This window comes from Hevea brasiliensis, chromosome 14 (genome assembly GCF_030052815.1).
Source record: "Hevea brasiliensis isolate MT/VB/25A 57/8 chromosome 14, ASM3005281v1, whole genome shotgun sequence".
NCBI classification, from domain to species: domain Eukaryota; kingdom Viridiplantae; phylum Streptophyta; class Magnoliopsida; order Malpighiales; family Euphorbiaceae; genus Hevea; species Hevea brasiliensis.
Window position 1 is genome coordinate 21,670,050 of NC_079506.1, and position 19,476 is coordinate 21,689,525.

The window sequence follows — 19,476 nt, forward strand, 5'->3', positions numbered from 1 at the left end:
AGAAGAAAGAATGACAATACTAGAAATGTTAGTTGTGACTTTAGTACCATTTGGCAAAGTGACAGAAACAAGAGGAATTAATTTTGAAGAACAAAAAAACTTTAAAGAATGAGTTATGTGATCTGTGGCTCCAGTGTCAAGGATCCACTAATCAGAATTACTTTTACAAGGAAAAACAAAATGATTGCCTATGTTGGAGTCAAAGGAAGAAACAAGATTGGTTGTATGAATAGGTGTAACACCCCTATATTCGGTAGTGCGTTCTACTATTCCGGTGACCAGTGTCTGTCCGGACAGATAGAATGCCTAGAACTACACTTAAATGTTAGTGAGAAGACATAAAATAATGAAATACAATAGAGGAAAATACAAGAAAAATAAAGAAAAAATAAGAGCAATAAAATGTAACTAAGTTAAACGAGCCAAAAATCGTAGCGATGGGTAACCGCACCGGGAAGTTACGGCGATGACTGTTGACTAGCTTTGGACCACGGGGAATCCTGGGAAATATTTTTAAGACTTAAATAAAAATTCATAGAGGTGTAATTGACATTGGAAATGTCAAAGAAAATTTAGCAAGTCAATATAAACAAAAACGAAAATTAAAGAAATCGATAGGTCAAGAAGTTAATCGGTAGCATCGAAAAATTCGAAATACAACCCGAAGAAGGGCATTTTGGTCAATTGATATCCCGAGTTGCCTTTTGACCTAAATGTCTATAAAAATAAAATAATATTAAACTTTGAAAATGTCATGAAAAATAAGAAATGTGGTACATATTATAAATAGTGAAAGTTGGTGGCAAAATTGCAAAATTAAGAAACTTTAGATTATTTAAATAATTAAGCAAGGTTAGTGCTCCACTAACCATGCTTAAGTGGCCATATGTAAGCCTTCTTGGACAAAAAATAATCTCATCTTCAACCTCTCACCATTCAGCCGAAACCAATTCTCCATGGAAACTCCATGGCCGGCCACATGCATGAGCTCCACTCCACCATCTTCAAGTCACTATTTCTCCTAGTTGTCTTCATTAAAGTTGATCACCACACCTTGGGCAGCATTTTGGAAGCAAAAAGGGAGAGATTTGAAGAGGTTTGACAAGTTTCACTTGAGGTACATGTCCAATTTTCTTTCATTTCATTGTTAAAGTTTGTGTTGGTGTTGTGGTGAGTGGATTTGTCAAGAAATTTTGAGGTTTTAATGAGTTATTGGAAAGTACTATTTTCGGCAGCCATGGAATCTCAAGGTTAATGAATTATTTCTTCATGTAAATGGTGATTTGAGGTGTTGATTTAAGTACTTAAATGTATAGGAGTTGATTTACCATGTATATAGTTTGAATTGTTAGTTTATGAATTGAAAATGAAAGTTTGATGTATATGTGTAACTTGGACAGCATTATAGTGAAGTTGGAAGTGTTTAATTTCATGAATGGTTTGTTAAATTATGGTATTAAAGGTGGCAGAATATGTATATAATTTACTAGTGAAGTTAAATGTAATATTGGGAGTGTTTACATGTATATATTGTTGTAAATGAACTTTGTAATTTAGGACTATATTTGGTGTATTGTGATTTAGGACTATAATTGGTGTATTAAAGGTTATTGTATTCTGTCCAAAGTGACTATAATATAAAGTGATGAATGGTTGTGGTATGATACAAATGCAGAATTAGGTTTGGGAAGTGAAGTTATAGCTAGTTGAATGTGTGATTGGTTGGTGCTTCATAAATGTGTTAAGGGCAGTATGTATTTTAGGCTATAAATGGAATTGTGTGACTCCAATTGGTATGAGGCCAATTAGAGGTGAAACTAGACACAAAATGTGCCAACTTTCATGTTGAAAGCCTACCAAAATTTTGTCCTAAAGTGACACTAAACCGACCTAATCCGAATTACAAACTTGGTAACCCATAAATTGACCATTTGAACAAAGAATACTTTTTAGCCATAACTCACTCAAAACATGTCTAAATGATCTGAAATTTATACCGTTGGAAAGCTTAGGAATAGGTCTAAAATTCATTAATTCATCCCACAATATCTTTAATTCTGTAAAATATTCAGTAATTGTTTGATTACCTTGCTTGAGAGAATAATCTCTTCCTGCAGATTCCAAATTTGAAGGATGTCTCCTAAGAAAACCTTTCCTTCAAATCTTTCCATACATCTGCCGCCTTATCAATCCAAATCACACCGTGAGTAATTGACTAAGACAAAGAATGGATTAACCATGATAACACCATAGTGTTACATATCTCCCAAGCAGATACAAAGTATCTCAGAGTCGCAAGAGCCTTCAAAGAACTGTTGGAGAATGATTCAAAGTCAGTTACCAAAATATTAGTTTTTTTTTTTTACTGAGTTGGATGTTGTTAATTCTGTTCCTTTATTTTCTACTTTATGCTAGTATTTTGCTGCTCTTCTTTTGCTAATTTGTTATTGTGTAAAGCCTATTTATAGGCCTGTTGTTTACTTCATTTTGCAAGTGAATAAAATAGCAACTTCAGTCAACTATATCCCGTCTTTCTATTATAATTCCTCTGTTTTTTTGTTGCTTTGTTTAATTCTTAAATTAGCTCAAGCCTACTGCAGATTTTTTTGGTCACTATCTATCTAATAAAAGTCTTGTGCGACAGCCTCTTGCATTTACTGCAGATTTCCAACATTAGTGGTATTAGAGCCAGGTTTGTTTGTAACTGGGCGTAAAGATTCATGGCAACTAATGGCAATGTTGTGAACATTTCTCAGCCAGCAATTCCAGTTTTTAAAGGTGAAAGCTATGAGTTTTGGAGTATTAAGATGAAGACATTATTCAAGTCTCAAGATCTGTGGACTTGGATGAGAATGGATTTGTTGATCCAGATGAAGAGGCCAGGCTAAGAGAGAACAAGAAGAAAGACTCGAATGCATTATTCTTCATTCAAAGAAGCAAAGGCATGAGTCAATTTTCTCAAAAATTACAGCAGTAACTACTGCCAAAGAGGCTTGGACTACTTTGCAGACAGTGTTCCAAGGCTCCTCGAAGGTAATCACAGTGAAACTTTAAACTCTTCACTGAGATTTTGAAACCTTACATATGAAAAGTGGAGAATCAGTGCAAGAGTTTTTGTCTAGAATAACTACAATTGTTAATCAAATGAGGTCCTATGCAGAAAAGATTTTTGATCAAACCATAGTTGCAAAAGTGTTGCGGAGTTTGACTCCAAATTTTGATAATGTAGTAGCAACTATAGAAGAATCCAAAAACTTGGCTACCTACTCATTTGATGAATTGATGGGTTCACTACAATGCCATGAGGCAAGACTGAATAGGTTAGATGAGAAGAATGAAGAAAAGGCTTTTCATGTGAAGGGGAGGCATCACACAAGAAAAATGAGCAAAGAGAAGCAAGCAGTAGAGGACGTGGCAGAGGTGGATTTCATGGAAGAGGTGGTCGCGGCAGAGGACGAGAACGAGGTGATGAGCACCAAAATCAAAAACAGCAGCAGGAAGGTAACAAAAGTGGTGTTCAATGTTACTATTGTAAGCAGTTTGGGCATATAAAAGCTGACTGCTGGAAAAGAAAAAAACAAGAACAAGCAAATTATGCAGAACAAGAAAAGGAGGAGCTCAAGCTTTTCATGGCTCATCAAGAAGAAATTATTGACAGCAGCATTTGGTTCCTGGACAATGGATACTCTAATCACATGACTGGTGTACGGTTACTATTCAAGGAGCTTGATGACACTTTCAAACAAAAAGTAACACTTGGAGACAGCAAGAAGATTCAAGTGGAAGGCAAAGGTACTATGGCAATAAAAAATAGTTATGGTAATGTAAAGCTTCTCTATGATGTCTATTACATTCCTAGTTTGTCACAGATTTTATTGAGTGTTGGGCAACTCATGGCTACTGGATATTCTATTGTATTTGATGATGTGTGTGATTAGAGATAAAAAATCAGATCAAAAGTATAGTTGATGTTTGCATAACACCAAACAAATTATTCCCACTTGAAATTTCTAGTGTTGAAAGCCATGCACTTATTGTTCAAGAAGCTAGTGAGTCAAGATTATGGCATTTACGGCATGGGCATTTAAATGTAAAAGGTCTAAAATTATTGAGTCAAAAGGAAATGGTTTTTGGGTTGCTTAAAATTGAGTCTTTAGATGTATGTGAAGGGTGTGCATATGGAAAACAATGTAAGAAACCATTTCCTATAAGGAAGTCTAGAAGGGCATCTAGTTGTCTTAAGCTTGTGCATGCTGACTTGGTTGGTCCCATGAAAACATAATCGTTTGGTGGGAGCAGATATTTTTTGTTATTTACAGATGACTATAGCCGAATGAGCAGGGTGTATTTTTTGCAATCCAAGTCAGAAACATTTGAGAACTTTAAAAAGTTCAAGACACTTGTGGAGAAGCAAATTGGAAGTTGCATCAAGGCGCTATGCACAGATAGGGGTGGTGAGTTTGTATTGCAGGAATTTAATTAATTTTGCAAAGAACAAGGCTTGCAAAGAGAGCTGACTGCTCCATACACTCCAGAGTAGAACGATGTCATTGAACGTAAAAATCAAACAGTTGTTGAGATAGCGAGAAGTTTACTGAAAACTAAAGGACTTCCATATCAGTTTTGGGTAGAAGCAGTAGCAACGATAGTATCCTTGCTCAATTTACCCCCAACAAAGGCTGTTTTGAATCAAATACCATATGAGGCTTGGTGTAGGAGGAAATCGTGGGTAAGCCATTTAAAGGTTTTTGGCTGCATTGCCTATACTTTAATTGATTCACATAATCATAGTAAACTTGATGATAAATCAACAAAATGCATTTTTATTGGTTGTTGTTCTTAATCTAAAGCATATAGGCTGAATAATCCCATTGGTGGCAAAGTTATTATCAGCAGGAATGTTATTTTTAATAAGGAAGCAAGCTGCATTTGGGAAGAAAATTCAAATGGTGTTCAGTTTGAAGTCTTAAATAAAGCTCCACAGACTGAAGTCCAACAGCCTCCTTCCCCAAATTCTTCAAGTTCATATCCTCCAACTTCACCAAACTTGTCATCTTCAAATAGCAGAAGTTCATCTGAAGATGACACTCCTCTAAGGAAATTCAGATCATTGGCTGAAATTTATGAGTCTACACAGGCCTTGTTTGTTGCTGATCCAACAACTTATGAAGTAGTAGAAAAAGAAAAGTGGAGCAATGCAATGAAGGAGGAACTTGTAGCAATTTAGCGAAATGAGACGTGGGAGCTTATAGATCTTCCCAAAGATAGGAAAGTAATTGGAGTCAAATGGGTCTTCCGAACCAAGTTTCAAGCAGATGGCGGTATTTAAAAGCACAAAGCACTATTGGTAGTGAAAGGTTATTCACAACAACCAGGAGTGGATTATGATGATATTTTCTCTCCAGTTGCATGGTTTGAGACAGTCAGAATGATCTTGGCATTGGCTGCATATTTGAAAAGGACTATGTATCAGTTTGATGTTAAATCAACATTTCTAAATAGCGAATTGCAAGAAGAGCTTTACATTGCTCAGCTTGAAGGATTCACAGTTAAAGGCAAAGAGGAGAAAGTGTATAAGCTCCGAAAAGCTCTCTATGGACTAAAGCAGGCACCGCGTGCATGGTACAACAAAATTGATACTTACTTTCTCCAAAATGGCTTTGAAAGAAGTAAGAATGAGTCCAATCTTTATGGTAAGAAGCAAGGTTGTAACGCCCTCACCGTAGGTAGTCCGTACATTCTTGTAACGCCCTCACCATAGGTAGTCCGTACAATTTACTGTTTCGACGACTCATATCTGTTCGGACAGTCAAAATGTCTGGAACTACACCTAAACTATAGTGAGAAGGCATAAATTAATGAAATAAATATTAAAAAAAAATATAGGAAAAATTTTGAGAAATAAAATAAAATTTAAAGAATTTATTAATTGATATAAAAAATAAATAAAAATAATCCAATGAGCACCATGAAAGGCATTTTGGTCATTTTACCCCTAGAGGTGAATTTTGACTTAAATGTCAAATTAAAATTTGGAAATAGAATAATTAACATAAATTAATTTTATGAATTTAAATTTGAAAAATAAGAAGAGAAAGAAGAAGAAAAGAAAAGAAAAGAAAAGGAAAGAAAAGAAAAGAAAGGAAATAGATTTATGAAATTTAAAAACAATAAAGTACACATAAATATATATATATATATATATATATATATATATATATATATATATATAAATAACCACAAGAGACAAAACCCCCCACCAACCATCTTCTTCTTCCTCTTCTCTCTCTCTCCTTGCCGTCTCCCTTGCTCTCTCCCTCCCCACCATTGTTATCAAGCTTAAAGCTTGATTTCCCAAGCTTTCACTCACCAAAACCCATAGACCCCTTCACAAAAAATTTAGCCCACACCATAAGGAAGCTTTAGATACCCATAAGAAGAAGAAAGATTAAAGTTTGAAGTGGGTCACAAGAGGTTAGTGCACTAATCCCTCTTCTTCTCTTTATTAAACATGAAAAGCATGTTTAGCTAAGCATAAATACCATTAAAACAAAACGAAAATCTAGAGGAAAGAACCCTTGAATTTTTGGCAGCCATGGAACTTGAAGTTTATTGCTTTTAAGTGATGAAAAATGGTTCCATGAGAATGTGTAATTAGTTGAAATGTTTGGGTGTTTGATTGTGTAGTGTTTGTGTAAATTTGAAACTTTGAAAACTAGGGTTTGTGTAAATGTTGAGGACTTTGTGTAAAATGTTGAAATTGATCTATTGGGATGAGATTGTTGCTTATAGAAGTGTATTACATGCAAATTGATGTAAGGAAGTTGGAGGAGATTGAGTTTTGGAAGTGTCAATTTTCTGCAGGTTGTGTTTGTTGAGGGCAGTGTACATTTAAGAGAATTTATTAATTGGTACAAAAATAATAAAAATAATCCGATATGCACAATGAAGGGCATTTTGGTCATTTCACTCTCAGATGTGAATTTTGATCTAAATGTCAAAATAAAATTTAGAGAATGAAATAATTAATATAAGTTAAAAATTATGAGTTTAATTAGGAAGAAGAAGAAGAGAAAAGAAAAAGAAAAGAAAAGAAAAGAAAAGAAAATGAAAAGGCTAATGACATTTTATAAAATTAAAGTACAATAAGTATATGTATATAAATAGACACAAGATGGCAAAACCTACCTAACTCATCTTCTTCTCCACCTCTTCTCTCTCCTTTGAGCCGGCTGCCATAGATGCTCCCTTCCACCATTTTTGTTTTCCTTAAAGCTTGATTTCTCAAGCTTTCTCCTCATCAAAACCCATAGTCCCGTTCATTAAAAATTTAGTCCACTCCATAAGGAAGCTTTAGATACCCATAAGAAGAAGAAAAGTTGAAGTTTGAAGTTAGGTCACAAGAGGTTAGTGCCTAATATTCCTTTCTCCCTTTATTAATCCTTGAGTTAAGGTTAAAATAAAGTGAAATTTGTAAGAAACTAAAAGAAATTGGTGAGTTATGAGGGGGGTGAATTTTCGGTACTCATGGTAAGTGATGGACTTTGATGACTTTAGTGTATATAAAGTGATTTAGTGATGTTGATTTATGTATTTATAAGTATTAGAAGTTGATTTACATTGAAGTTTCATGAGGTTGAAATTGTGAGTTAGGGTTTGACCTAACTTTGGTACTTTTGTATTATACCTTGCAATTGGGATTGTTGAGATGTGTTGATGATATTTAGAAGTGTCTTGAATGTCAAATTGAAGTAAGAAAGTTGGAGGAGATTGAATATTGGGAGTGCCATTTTCTGTAGGTTTGGGACTCAATGAGTCTAATGTGTTTGGTGAACCATAACTGAAATTGTGTGACTCCAATTAGTATGAGGCTAATTGGAGGTGAAACTAGACCCAAATGGTCCATTTTTCATGAAGAAACCATGCTCAAATTTTGTCCAAAACTTGACCAATTTTCTACCCAAATCTGGATGACCTTGCACAAAACCCAGAAAATGACCAAATGAATAGTACATATTCATTTGGTCATAACTCCCTCTATACTGGTCCAAATGGCCTAAATTTGATACCATTGGAAAGCTTAGATATAGGGCTACAATTTTCATGAAGACCACTAAACCTAGAAATGCCTTAAACCAAACCAAATTGCTGGCCCAAGTTGGGTCACAAAACTATCTAGAATTAAGTTGTCCAAAAACTGTTGTATATAAACTTAGCCAACCAGTTTTGGCAAAATGGCCATAACTTGGTTTACAAGAACTCAAATGTAATGAAACTAGTGGCAAAATGTCCACAATACACAGATCTACAAAATTGGCATTTTGACCAAAACCTAGAAATCAAGAGAACTAGGTCAAATAGTTAGAACAAATCACTGCATCAAAACCTAAAATATGACCAAACTTCACTTAACCCCAGAACAGTCTTTTAGTCATAACTCCCACTAGAAAAATCCAATTGGGATGAGCCATACCTTTCCAGAAACATAAGAGATAGGGCTACAACTTTGTTTCAGGAACCTTTCTCAAATTATGAAGTTAAGATTCTCAAAAAGTGACCTGCAATCATTTACCTGAACTAAACACCTATTAGCACAGGGTATATGAGTCCAGGTAAGTTAATTGGCTATAAATAATTTCACAAAACTTGAAAAATTGTGATTCAAATTTCTCAATGATCATAGGACAGAGGAAAATAATTTCTCTGAAGATCACCATGCCTAAAAGTGACTGCAACATGTTCCATTAATTAGGGAAATTTTAAGTCTAAAAGCTGCCTAGTTAAGGAATCAGAATCTGGAAATGAATCAGTTATGATTATCTGACCATAACTTGACTAAACATCCAATTGACATGATTCAAAAGGAAAAATAAAGACAAGACATAGAGGAACAACTTCCATGAAGGAAGTGGGGGCCAAACAATGGTTACAAATTGATCAAATGGATAGGTTAAAGTTAGTGTGCAAAAACTGGAAATGGTATAAGTGACCATTAAACCCAAAGATATTCATTTAAGGATATTTCCCACTAGAAGTCTTCAATTGAAATGAGCCATACTAATAAGTAAAGCTAACAAACAGACCTAAAACTTTGTTTTAGACATCCTTCTCAAATTATAAATGTATGAAGCCTAAATTTAAGGTCAAAGCTATTGACCTAAATGGAAAGCATGTTAATATAGGCTATTTGAATTCAAGCCAATGATGTGACTATAAATAATTCCATAAGGCTTGAAAAATTATAATTAAAATTTCTAAATGACTATAAGACATAGGTCAACAAATTCTATGAAAAATACTAGGCATAAATGTTACTACAAGTTGTCCAAATAAATTGTTCAAATTGATTTGCAAAAATTAAGATACAAAAAAAAATTGAACCTAAAGAAAGGTTCTTGATATAAATTATTGACTTATTCCTAATAAGTCAATATATGCCAAATTACATAAAATAGTTATGTGGGACTCATTTTCCCACGATACATGGACATATAAATTCTGTTAAATGATTATTAATACTTAATTGCCCATAGTAAACCTAGGCTTATATTTATATAGTTGGATCGATTGGTATACCAATTAGGGATTACAGATAGCAGTACTGCTTACAGAGCAAATCATGAACTAACAATATATATCTGTTATGATTGTTCTACAGGCTATGTGCCTACTCATTGGCCATTGTGCCTAACCTTATTTCTGGCCTCGTGCCTGACAGCTGGCCTCATGCCTAATAGATGTATACAGAGTAGACATATGGCTATCTAACCCGTATACTCCCGTGTATCTAGCATTATAGTTTGTTATAGGTTACTTGGGCACAAATATGCAGATATGACATGAAATACACCGATATGACATAAAATACGCTGATACGATTCTACAGACTCTAATATGAGTTTAAAAAGCCAGAGAATGAAATTAATACACAGAAAAGATACTGATAATTATTTTATTTTTAAAGTACAAAAAAGTTATAAATGACTTAGACTATATAAGAAATTAATAGAAAAGATACTGTTAAATTTAACTGTTCTCAAAGTGTAACAAATTTATAAATGTCTTAGAATTGATGATAATTTCACTGATATGAGTTTAAGGAAACTGAAAATAAGATCTATACACAGATAAGATCCTGATAAGTAAATTTTTTCCAAAGTGTAATAAAATATATAATTGACCTAGAAGTGCCAAATTCTACATAGAGCTATTACTTTTAATTATTCAGTTATTATTCTTTAAAATTATGCACCACTCAGCAATTTGCTTAGCGCGTTGGTTTTTCCATCGCGTAGGTACTGGAGATCAGCAGTCACTACAGCAGCAACTGCCACAATAGTGTTCCGACCGCAGTTGACTAGATCTGCATACAGTTCAAAGTTTACCTCATTAGTCTTTTGTATTTTGGTAGGGCCCATGTATAGACTAGTATTTTGATTCATTGTGTATAATCATGATATAATTACTAGTTTGTGATGTAAATAAAAATTATAATTACATATTTTGGATTATAAATAAAGTTATGAATTTATGCATATGAATTTCTATATGAATGAATGAATGAATGAACTTGGAATGGTATTAGTAGAAATGACATGATATGACATGTAAAGAGATGAAATTGTTTTTAACAGGTAACTATTAGAACCCGCTAGATGCCAATAAAACAGAGGAGGCTCTGCCCGGGTTTTCACACAGAAAAAAAAAATTTTTCTACATGTTTTCTATAAAGTTTAAAATTAACAATGGACATGACAGGATAAGATAGGGTGCTCCGGCACCGAATGTGGCACTCCTCACTCGGCTACACTATAGACGGGAGAGGGGCGTCACAAAGGTACAAATGATTTTCTCATTATTTACCTCTATGTGGATGATATGATTTATATGGGATCTTCTTCTCCTCTTATTAATGAATTCAAAGCTTCCATGGAAAAGAAATTCAAAATGACAGATCTTGGAGAGTTGTAGTACTTTCTTAGGCTTGAGGTGAAGCAAGTTGAAGATGGCATCTTTGTGTCAAAGAAGAAATATACTGCTGATTTGCTTAAAAGGTTTAACATTTTGGGTTGTAAAATTGCAGCCACACCAATGAATTTTAATGAAAAATTACAAGTTAATGATGGTACTGAACCAGCGGATGCAAGGAGTTTTAGAAGTTTGGTTGGAGGCTTAATCTACTTGATTAATATGCAACCTGATATTTCTTTTACTGTTAGAGTTATTTCTAGGTTCATGCATTGTCCATCAAAGCATCATTTTGGAGCTGCAAAAAGGGTTCTACGTTATATTGCTAGAACAGTTGATTTTGGGATATGGTATGGTCATGTTTCAGAGTTCAAATTATTTGGCTATACTGATAGTGATTGGGCTGGGTGTTTGGAGGATAGAAGAAGCACATCTAGTTATGTTTTTAGTCTTGGATCAGCTGTTGTGTGCTAGAGTTCAAAGAAGCAAACAACAACAGCCTTGTCTTCATCTGAAGCAGAATATACAACTACAAGTTCATCAGCATGTTAAGCCTTATGGTTAAGAAGAATTCTAGCTGATGTCTATCAAGAACAGCAGGAAGCAACTGAAATTTACTGTAAAAATCAAGCCGTAATTTCTATGTCCAAAAATCCAGCTTTTCATGGAAGAACCAAGCATATAGATATTCGAGTTCATTTCATTCGAGATCTTGTGTCAAATGAATGAATCATTTTGAAGTACTGCAACACAAATGAGCAGGTGGCAGATATTTTGATAAAGTCCCTTCCTTGAGATAAACATGTTTATTTTAAGCTCCAACTTGGCGTCTGTAACTTTGAATCAAGAGGGAGTGTTGGAGAATGATTCAAAGTCAGTTACCGAAATATTAATGTTTTTTTACGGAGTTGGATGTTGTTAATTCTATTCCTTTATTTTCTACTTTATGCTAGTATTTTGCTGCTCTTCTTTTGCTAATTTATTATTGTGTAAAGCCTATGTATAGGCCTGTTGTTTACTTCATTTTGCAAGTGAATAAAATAGCAACTTCAATCAATTATATCCCGTCTTTCTACTATAATTCATCTGTTTTTCTGTTGCTTTGTTTAATTCCTAAATTAGCTCAAGCCTACTACAGATTTTTTTTGGTCACCATCTATCTAATAAAAGTCCTGTGCGGTAGCCTCTTGTGTTTACTGTAGATTTCCAACAAGAACTATCAACAAAATATAACTTGTTCTTTGACAGAAGCGCCATCCTTATTGCATGAGACCAAGAATGGTAATTAGGACTAGTGAGAACTGGAGATACCAGAACAAGAGCTGGATTTTCATTAGGATGAAGATAATACGGACCAGAGGGTTTTTGGGTAGGATCTTGATTAGTAGCCATGAACAAAGGCTTAGGGTTTCAGCAAGAAAATGAAGAACAATGAAGCAATCTTGAGAGAAAAAAAAAAAAAAAAGTGCTCTGATACCATATGAGAAAAGGGAAAAGAATATTATTAATTTAGAAGAATGAAAAAGATACTGAAGTCGCTTTAGCTTTTATATATATATATATAGCCAGCAAAAGAAGGAACTAGGAAAATGACTCTAATTAATTCGACTAACTAATCAAATACATGTGAAGCAGCTAATTAACTGACTAACTGACTTTTGAAGTTTTAGCGTCTAATTCTGTTTTTTTTATCTAGTGCTTATCAATTAAATTAACCTTTTAACTACTTAATAATTATTATTAATATAATGCTTTTGGAAAGTAAATGCCATTACTAAAGACTAATTTTAATTATATATTTTAATCTTTTTAGTCAAAAAGAAGAATAGGTATTGTTGTCTTTTCATTCGCTTCTCCTCTTAAGTAAAAAGCAACCGTCATTTAAGGTTTGCCATTGTAGCGTTGGAAGATGGAGTAGCTTGCGTTTTGTGATTTGGAGTGAACTTATATTGGATTAACGGTCAAGTCTCTGCTAATTTATTTATTCAAAATTTTGATTCATTTTCTGGGGTGGTTCTAATTTTAGCTTCAAATAGAATTCTTTAATTCTATACTTTTCAATTTTTATTAATTCTATACCAAAAAAATTGTGCTTTTATTTTTTTTTTTCAATTATATTATACACTAACTAAATTATAATTCAAACTCTATGTTTTTCAATTTTTTTTATTTATGTCATATTATTGGCATGATATGACAGCTGATGTGGCTACACCACTGATAAATTAACAGCACAAGTGACAATGGGATATGGTTAGCAATTTTAGTAATAATGACAAAAATGCATCACGCTCTTCGGCCCAAGATTCCAACATGCAGATTTCCTCATGCATGTTTTTATATGTAAAAGATCTATTAAATTATAATTATTTTTCAATATTTTCAACGAATTTTGAGAATTTTTTTCAATAAATATAACCTTTATTTGTATTCCATATAGCTTAAATGAGAGTATAATATATGTATTATATTTTAAATAAAAAAATATAATTATTTAACTATAAAATTTAAATAGATAGACCATTTTTTAACAAAACAATACTCAAAATATATAATTATTCAAAATTAAAATAAATTAAGGATATTAATTGGACTAAATTTCAAAGGATTGGCCATTTTATTAATAGAATTAAATTTTTAAAAATAATTTAATTCAAATTCAAAATAGAGGAATTGTTATTTATTTTTAATATATTTAAAAATTTACTCCTAAGGGGTGAGATAGAATAACAAGTATCCATTTTCCTTTAACTAGTGATTTTGGGTTCAAACTCTGAATGTGAAGCACCTGAGTACTTTATCCTCCTTTATGAGCCTGTCCGATGTGAATTCGGGTTAGTTGGACCAATAGATTTAGAATACCAAATGGTTTCTACCAATATATATATATATATATTTTAATTTATAATTTACTTTAATTTACACTATAATTAATTTAAATAAATTAATTTTGGATCAAATAATAAGAATTAGAGAGTTAACTTGATTTTACCAATAAACTCAGAACACGTTACTACTCTTAAAAACATTTTATTTTTATTTTTATTTAATTTTATAAAAATATAATTTAGAGCCACGATACGGTTTATTTGTTTTATCATTAATAATAATTAATATGTGGAGGGGGCATGCATCTTATTTTCATTTTTAGTCATATACTTTTTTTTAAGAAAAAAGGGAAATTAGTTCAAACTAGATTAGCAAATAAATTTAGGGACGATAATGAGTTAGATATTTGTCGGTATTCGATCTGACTTGTCACTACTCAATTTATGGACCGGATTGACACTAAGATTTGAGTCAGGATAAGGCCCCCAAAGCCCGTAGTAAACCTCACTGTTCAAGCCCAAACTATAAGCCCAATTTCAAAATCCAATTCAAGAAAATATCCGAAAAGATTTCGCCCATATCCAGGACCATCCAATATAGAGTTTTTGACTAACCTGACCTGTAATCATAATACATAACCATTTAGGGAGGTTAGCTCACCCACAACATTTTTAATTAACACAATCTGATCATTGGGAGCACAGCTCCCTCATCCACATAAACAAAAAATGCATAAGTTCACACATACATAATCAATAAATTAATAAACTTAAATAGTTAATCTTTTACAGATCCAGCTAAATAAAATGTCAGTAGCACATGCAGAGTTTTGGATTTTAATCAACAATAATAAATAATATATAATTAGATTTGAGATGAATTCGAATTTGAGTAACAACACTCATGATACGTTTGAGTTTGATAAATAATATCTGTGATATGTTTATGTTCGAGTTTGATAGGTGGCAATAGGTAGGATACCTATGAAAATCATCCTACCCAAACTCAAAACTGACTAATATACTTAAAACCTAAACTTATCCCAAATCCGATCAAAATTTATTTTCATTTACTCAAATCAGTCTCAAACTCATTTTTTATTATCTAAAAATAATTGAACTCATTTAATTTTATATATTTTAATTAATAATATACATAAAAAACTATTTTTTTATTAATAATTTATATTTTAAAAATTTAATAATTTAAAAAAATATTTAAATACTATTTTATAAAATATATAATTTAGACTAATTTTCAGGTAAGTTTTCTAAGAAAACTGCATGCATAGGTAATTTTCAGTCCAACGATATTTAAAGGGAAAACTGGAACTACTTGTAGCAATTTTTAGTTCTGTATAGCTGACTACAAACAGTTTAGTCGACCAGCTTTTACCAGCCATTTAATAAAAAATAACTGGCGTATTATCAGGTTTTTTTTTTTTTTTTTTTTTTTTTTTTATATGCCGTATTTTCAGGCTTTATCCCCCACCAACTTAGCCTCACGCTTTTTTTTTTTCATATTATTAAATTTTAAATCCAAAGTTAATTTCAAATTGAATTATATATTATTTAAATTCATTTTATTAGGGTTCGATTAGATCGAATATCTGAAAAAAAAATTAAACTTTTTGCTATTACTATTTTTATATGTAACTAATTAATGAAAATATTTTTACTAAGACATGCTAAATTATATATTTTATATACATATTTTTATAAACGACGTAAAATCCTTAAAGATATTAAAAAAACAATAGTAACAAATTTTCACTTATTTAATTTAGAAAATTAAGTAACTATTTTATGTGATTTAATTAATTTAAAAAATATATTTTACATTTAAAATATAAAATAATATTCATTATATTCTTATTTTATTTCATATTAACCCATAAGCAAGGGAAGTTTTCATATTTTTCAATAATAATAATAATAATAATAATAATAATAATAATAATAATTATTAGAAAAAGACTTCGCCGTCTATTTCACGATTTGCCCATTATACTCGATCTTTTGTTCACTAATTAATTTAGAAAAAAATGGTTAAGTTGATGATCAGCTGCTCATAGGATTCAAGAGAAATTTCTTAGATACTTCATAGGCATAAGCTATTTTAAATTATTATAATAGAATTTACTGATGCTTTTCAATAAAAATGGTTAATAAGATTTGAAATCTCAATTTAATGATAATATGAGGCGAATCTTATCAATTAAATTAACCTTTTAACTACTTAATTATTATTATTAATATAATGCTTTTGAAAAGTAAATGCCATTACTAAAGACTAATTTTAATTATATATTTTAATCTTTTTAGTCAAAAAGAAGAATAGGTATTATTGTTTTTTCCTTCACTTCTCCTCTAAGTAAAAAGCAACCGTCTTTTAAGGTTTGCCATTGTAGCGTTGGAAGATTTGGAGTGAACTTAAATTGGATTAACGGTCAAGTATTTGCTAATTTATTTTTTCAAAATTTTGATTCATTTTCAGATCAGTTTTGCGAGGTGGTTCTAATTTTAATTTCAAATAGAATTTTTTAATTTTATACTTTTTAATTTTTATTAATTACATCCTATTATTATCGAATTCGTACAATAATTACTTAAAGAATTTATCACATCACATTAACAATAGTATATAATTACGGAATAATGAATATTAATGTAACGCCCTCACTTTAGATAATTCTGTACATTTTACTGTTCTGGTAATCAATGGCTGTCCGCAGAGCCAGAATGTCTGGAACTATAATTAAACTAGAATGAAGACTCATAAATAACTCAAATAACGATAAGAAAAATTTAGAAAAAATTTTAGAAATAAAATACAACAAAGTTAAATGAGCGGGTGCCCCGGCAATGAGTGACCTAACGGGAAGTTGTTGTAAAAATAGCTAGTAGCCCTAAACTCGAGGGAAACCCAGTAAGATAATTTTTGTGACTCTAGAAAAGAGTCATTGAGGTTTCGATGGTATTAGAATGCCAAGAAAATGCTTAGAAAATTTTATCAATCGATACAGATGATTTTAGCTCGTTAAGCTAAACGGAGTGCATTTTGGTCATTTCGCCTTCAGAGACGATTTTTGACCAACTTGTCCATTTAAGTAAGAGAATTATATGACAAAAAATGTGAACAAATATTGATAATAATTTAATTAAAAATGAGTAAAGAAAGAAGAAAGAAAAAGAAAATAAAATGAAATTAAAAAGTTAATATTACATAATTGTGATATGTGATGATGTCATTAAAATTATCCCCACCAATCACAATTAAGCAAATTCATTAAAAGAGGATAAAAACAACCCAAAAATTTGCTTCTTCATTTTATCCCTCCCATGGCCGAAACTTAGTCTCTTTCCTCCATTAAAATTCTTTTCATCTCTCTCTTCATGCTTCTTTGATTTCCCACCATAATACCTCTTCTTTCCTTCATTAAACCTTGTCAATTCTTCTTGGGAGAGTCTTTGGCAGCCGAGAAAAAGAAAGAAAGTGAAGGAAAATCTAAGTTGGGCTAAGAGAAAATTCTTCCACTAAGGTTAGTGCTTATTCTCCATTATTTTCTTGATTAATTCTTGGATTTGGTTTCTAAGCATGGGAAATAGCAAGAAGAATTTATAAAATCGGGTATGTATGCGTGCGAGGAATTTTGCTAGCCTAGGTATATGGAGGAAGTGATGTGTTTAATGAGATTTAAACTTGAATTCTAACTTAGGAGAGGTGCTAGATATGAAAAGTAAGTTAAATTTGCATGTATAATATGAAATTGTGATTTTAAAGTAAGGGTTTAGAACCAATTTGGGAGAAATGATGTTATGATGCTTAATTGTGGATGTTGAGGTCAATTATTGAGCAATTAATGTGTGTTGGTTGCAATTTGAAGTTGGTAGTTGATGGAATTGAGCTATTGGAAGTTTTGTTTCTTTACAGGAATTTTTGAACCTTGAGTCCAGTACATAATTATGATCATAAGTAGAGTTGTGTTACTCCAATTGGTGTGAGGCCAATTGGAGATGAAATCTAGGACAATTTGCCACATTTTTCATGAAGAAATCCTACCCAGAAAACTAACTTAACTTAACCTAAAATTGCCTTAATCCGGTAACACATAAGTCGTCCTCGAAAATGACTAAATAAACAGTATTTGTTCAAATAGTCATAACTCAGTGTAGAAATGTCCAATTGACCTGAATTTTATATCAATAGAAAGCTTAGACAATTTAGAACAACTTTTATGAAAAGTATATCTCCAAATTTTGATCAGAATTTAATGAAATTGTCCATCAAATTTAGGACACCAAAACTACTAGAATTGGTTTTTGCCTAGAAATTCTGGGTAGAGACTAATCCGGCCAGTTATGGTAATTTGGTCATAACTTGAGTTGCAAAACTCTAAATGGAGTGATTCAAAAAGGGAATTAAAGAAGACACATAAAGGAATAACTTTGATGAAGAAAAGTTTGCCAAATTCTCACTGTAGCTTAGACCAATGGAACAGTAAACATATGACACAAAAACTAAATTTTTGAAAATACTTCTAGGAGGCTTTGAAGTATAATTGGCAATCAATGCCAACAAATTTAGAACTCAAAATGTGGTATAATAATGTATCTAAAACCTTTATACATATTATGTATGAAAAAGTCAATAAATTGAGTGAATAGTAATGTGTGAATAGTAACTCCAAAAACATAAGGAATAATAAAAGAAATTAAAGAAGCCATTATGAGTACTAATATATATAGTGTAATTAGTCAATTAAAAATTCTTGAATTTGAGTAACCCTAGGACATAAGGGAACAACCAATATAAAGGACCTTAGGTAAAAATTATGATTGTAATATGTTCAACCATTTGGACAAGATTGGGATTCCAGAATTTGTCTGGTTCTGGATTTAGAAGAAAATAATGAACCAGTTATTGTTATTTGACCATAACTGGAGCCCTAAAACTTTAATTGACATAATTCAAATTAATATGAATAAATAAGATGAAGACCTAGGATTTTATTTTAGGAACCTGGAACCAATTCTAAGCCTGAGTGCTTGAAATTGTATGACCAATAAAAATAGAAAATCTGGAAATGAATAGACTTACAGGGTTCAGCACCCTGGACAATCACTACTTATTTCTTTAAAATTAGAGTTATACTACTTCAAAATAAATAATTGAAAAGAGAAATTTAAGTTAATCTGAAATCCATGAAATGTTCATGGATTATTTGAAATCTGAATGATAATTTATATAAATGGGATAATGAATAAATGAATCAAATGAATGTAAGCATAAGACATTAGTTCTCTTTATTGGAGAAAGGAAAAAATGCTTTGAGTACAGTTATATATGAGAATAATTGTTATGAATTGTGATCAATATGGATAATATAATGAATGTATAAATTAGGATGAATGTATAAAGTTATGTAAAAATGAGATTAGATATTTATGCTTCTGCTATGAATAAAATTTAAATACTATAGATTATAATTGGAAAATAAAATGAAATAGTAAAACTTAGAAACATTTAATGGTACTAATGTGCCCATGTATTGCCTAGACACGTGTGTCAGATTGGATAGATTGGCATGCCAATAGGGTATTACTTTAGCAGTACTGCGTACGGTTCTATGCCTTATTTATGGCTTGTATGCTCGATTATCTGTTATCATGGCTTTTA

General features: G+C 31.6%; 1 protein-coding gene across 1 annotated transcript; it reads left to right on the forward strand.

Annotated features, from left to right (window-relative positions):
• Nucleotides 1-5,428: 5,428 nt before the first annotated feature.
• On the forward strand, nt 5,429-11,442 carry LOC131172891 (uncharacterized mitochondrial protein AtMg00810-like). Its single transcript, XM_058134432.1, has 2 exons — nt 5,429-5,693; nt 11,084-11,442. Exons 1-2 carry the CDS (start codon nt 5,429-5,431, stop codon nt 11,440-11,442), a joined length of 624 nt encoding a protein of 207 aa, XP_057990415.1.
• The last annotated feature ends 8,034 nt before the right edge of the window (nt 11,443-19,476 follow it).

What these genes read in the sequence shown, in the direction of transcription:
- LOC131172891 (XM_058134432.1), top strand. Translation starts at nt 5,429, where the DNA reads ATGATCTTGGCATTGGCTGCATATTTGAAAAGGACTATGTATCAGTTT. An exon ending in GAATGAGTCCAATCTTTATG is followed by an intron (nt 5,694 to 11,083) that starts GTAAGAAGCAAG and finishes GTAAAATTGCAG; the next exon opens with CCACACCAATGAATTTTAAT.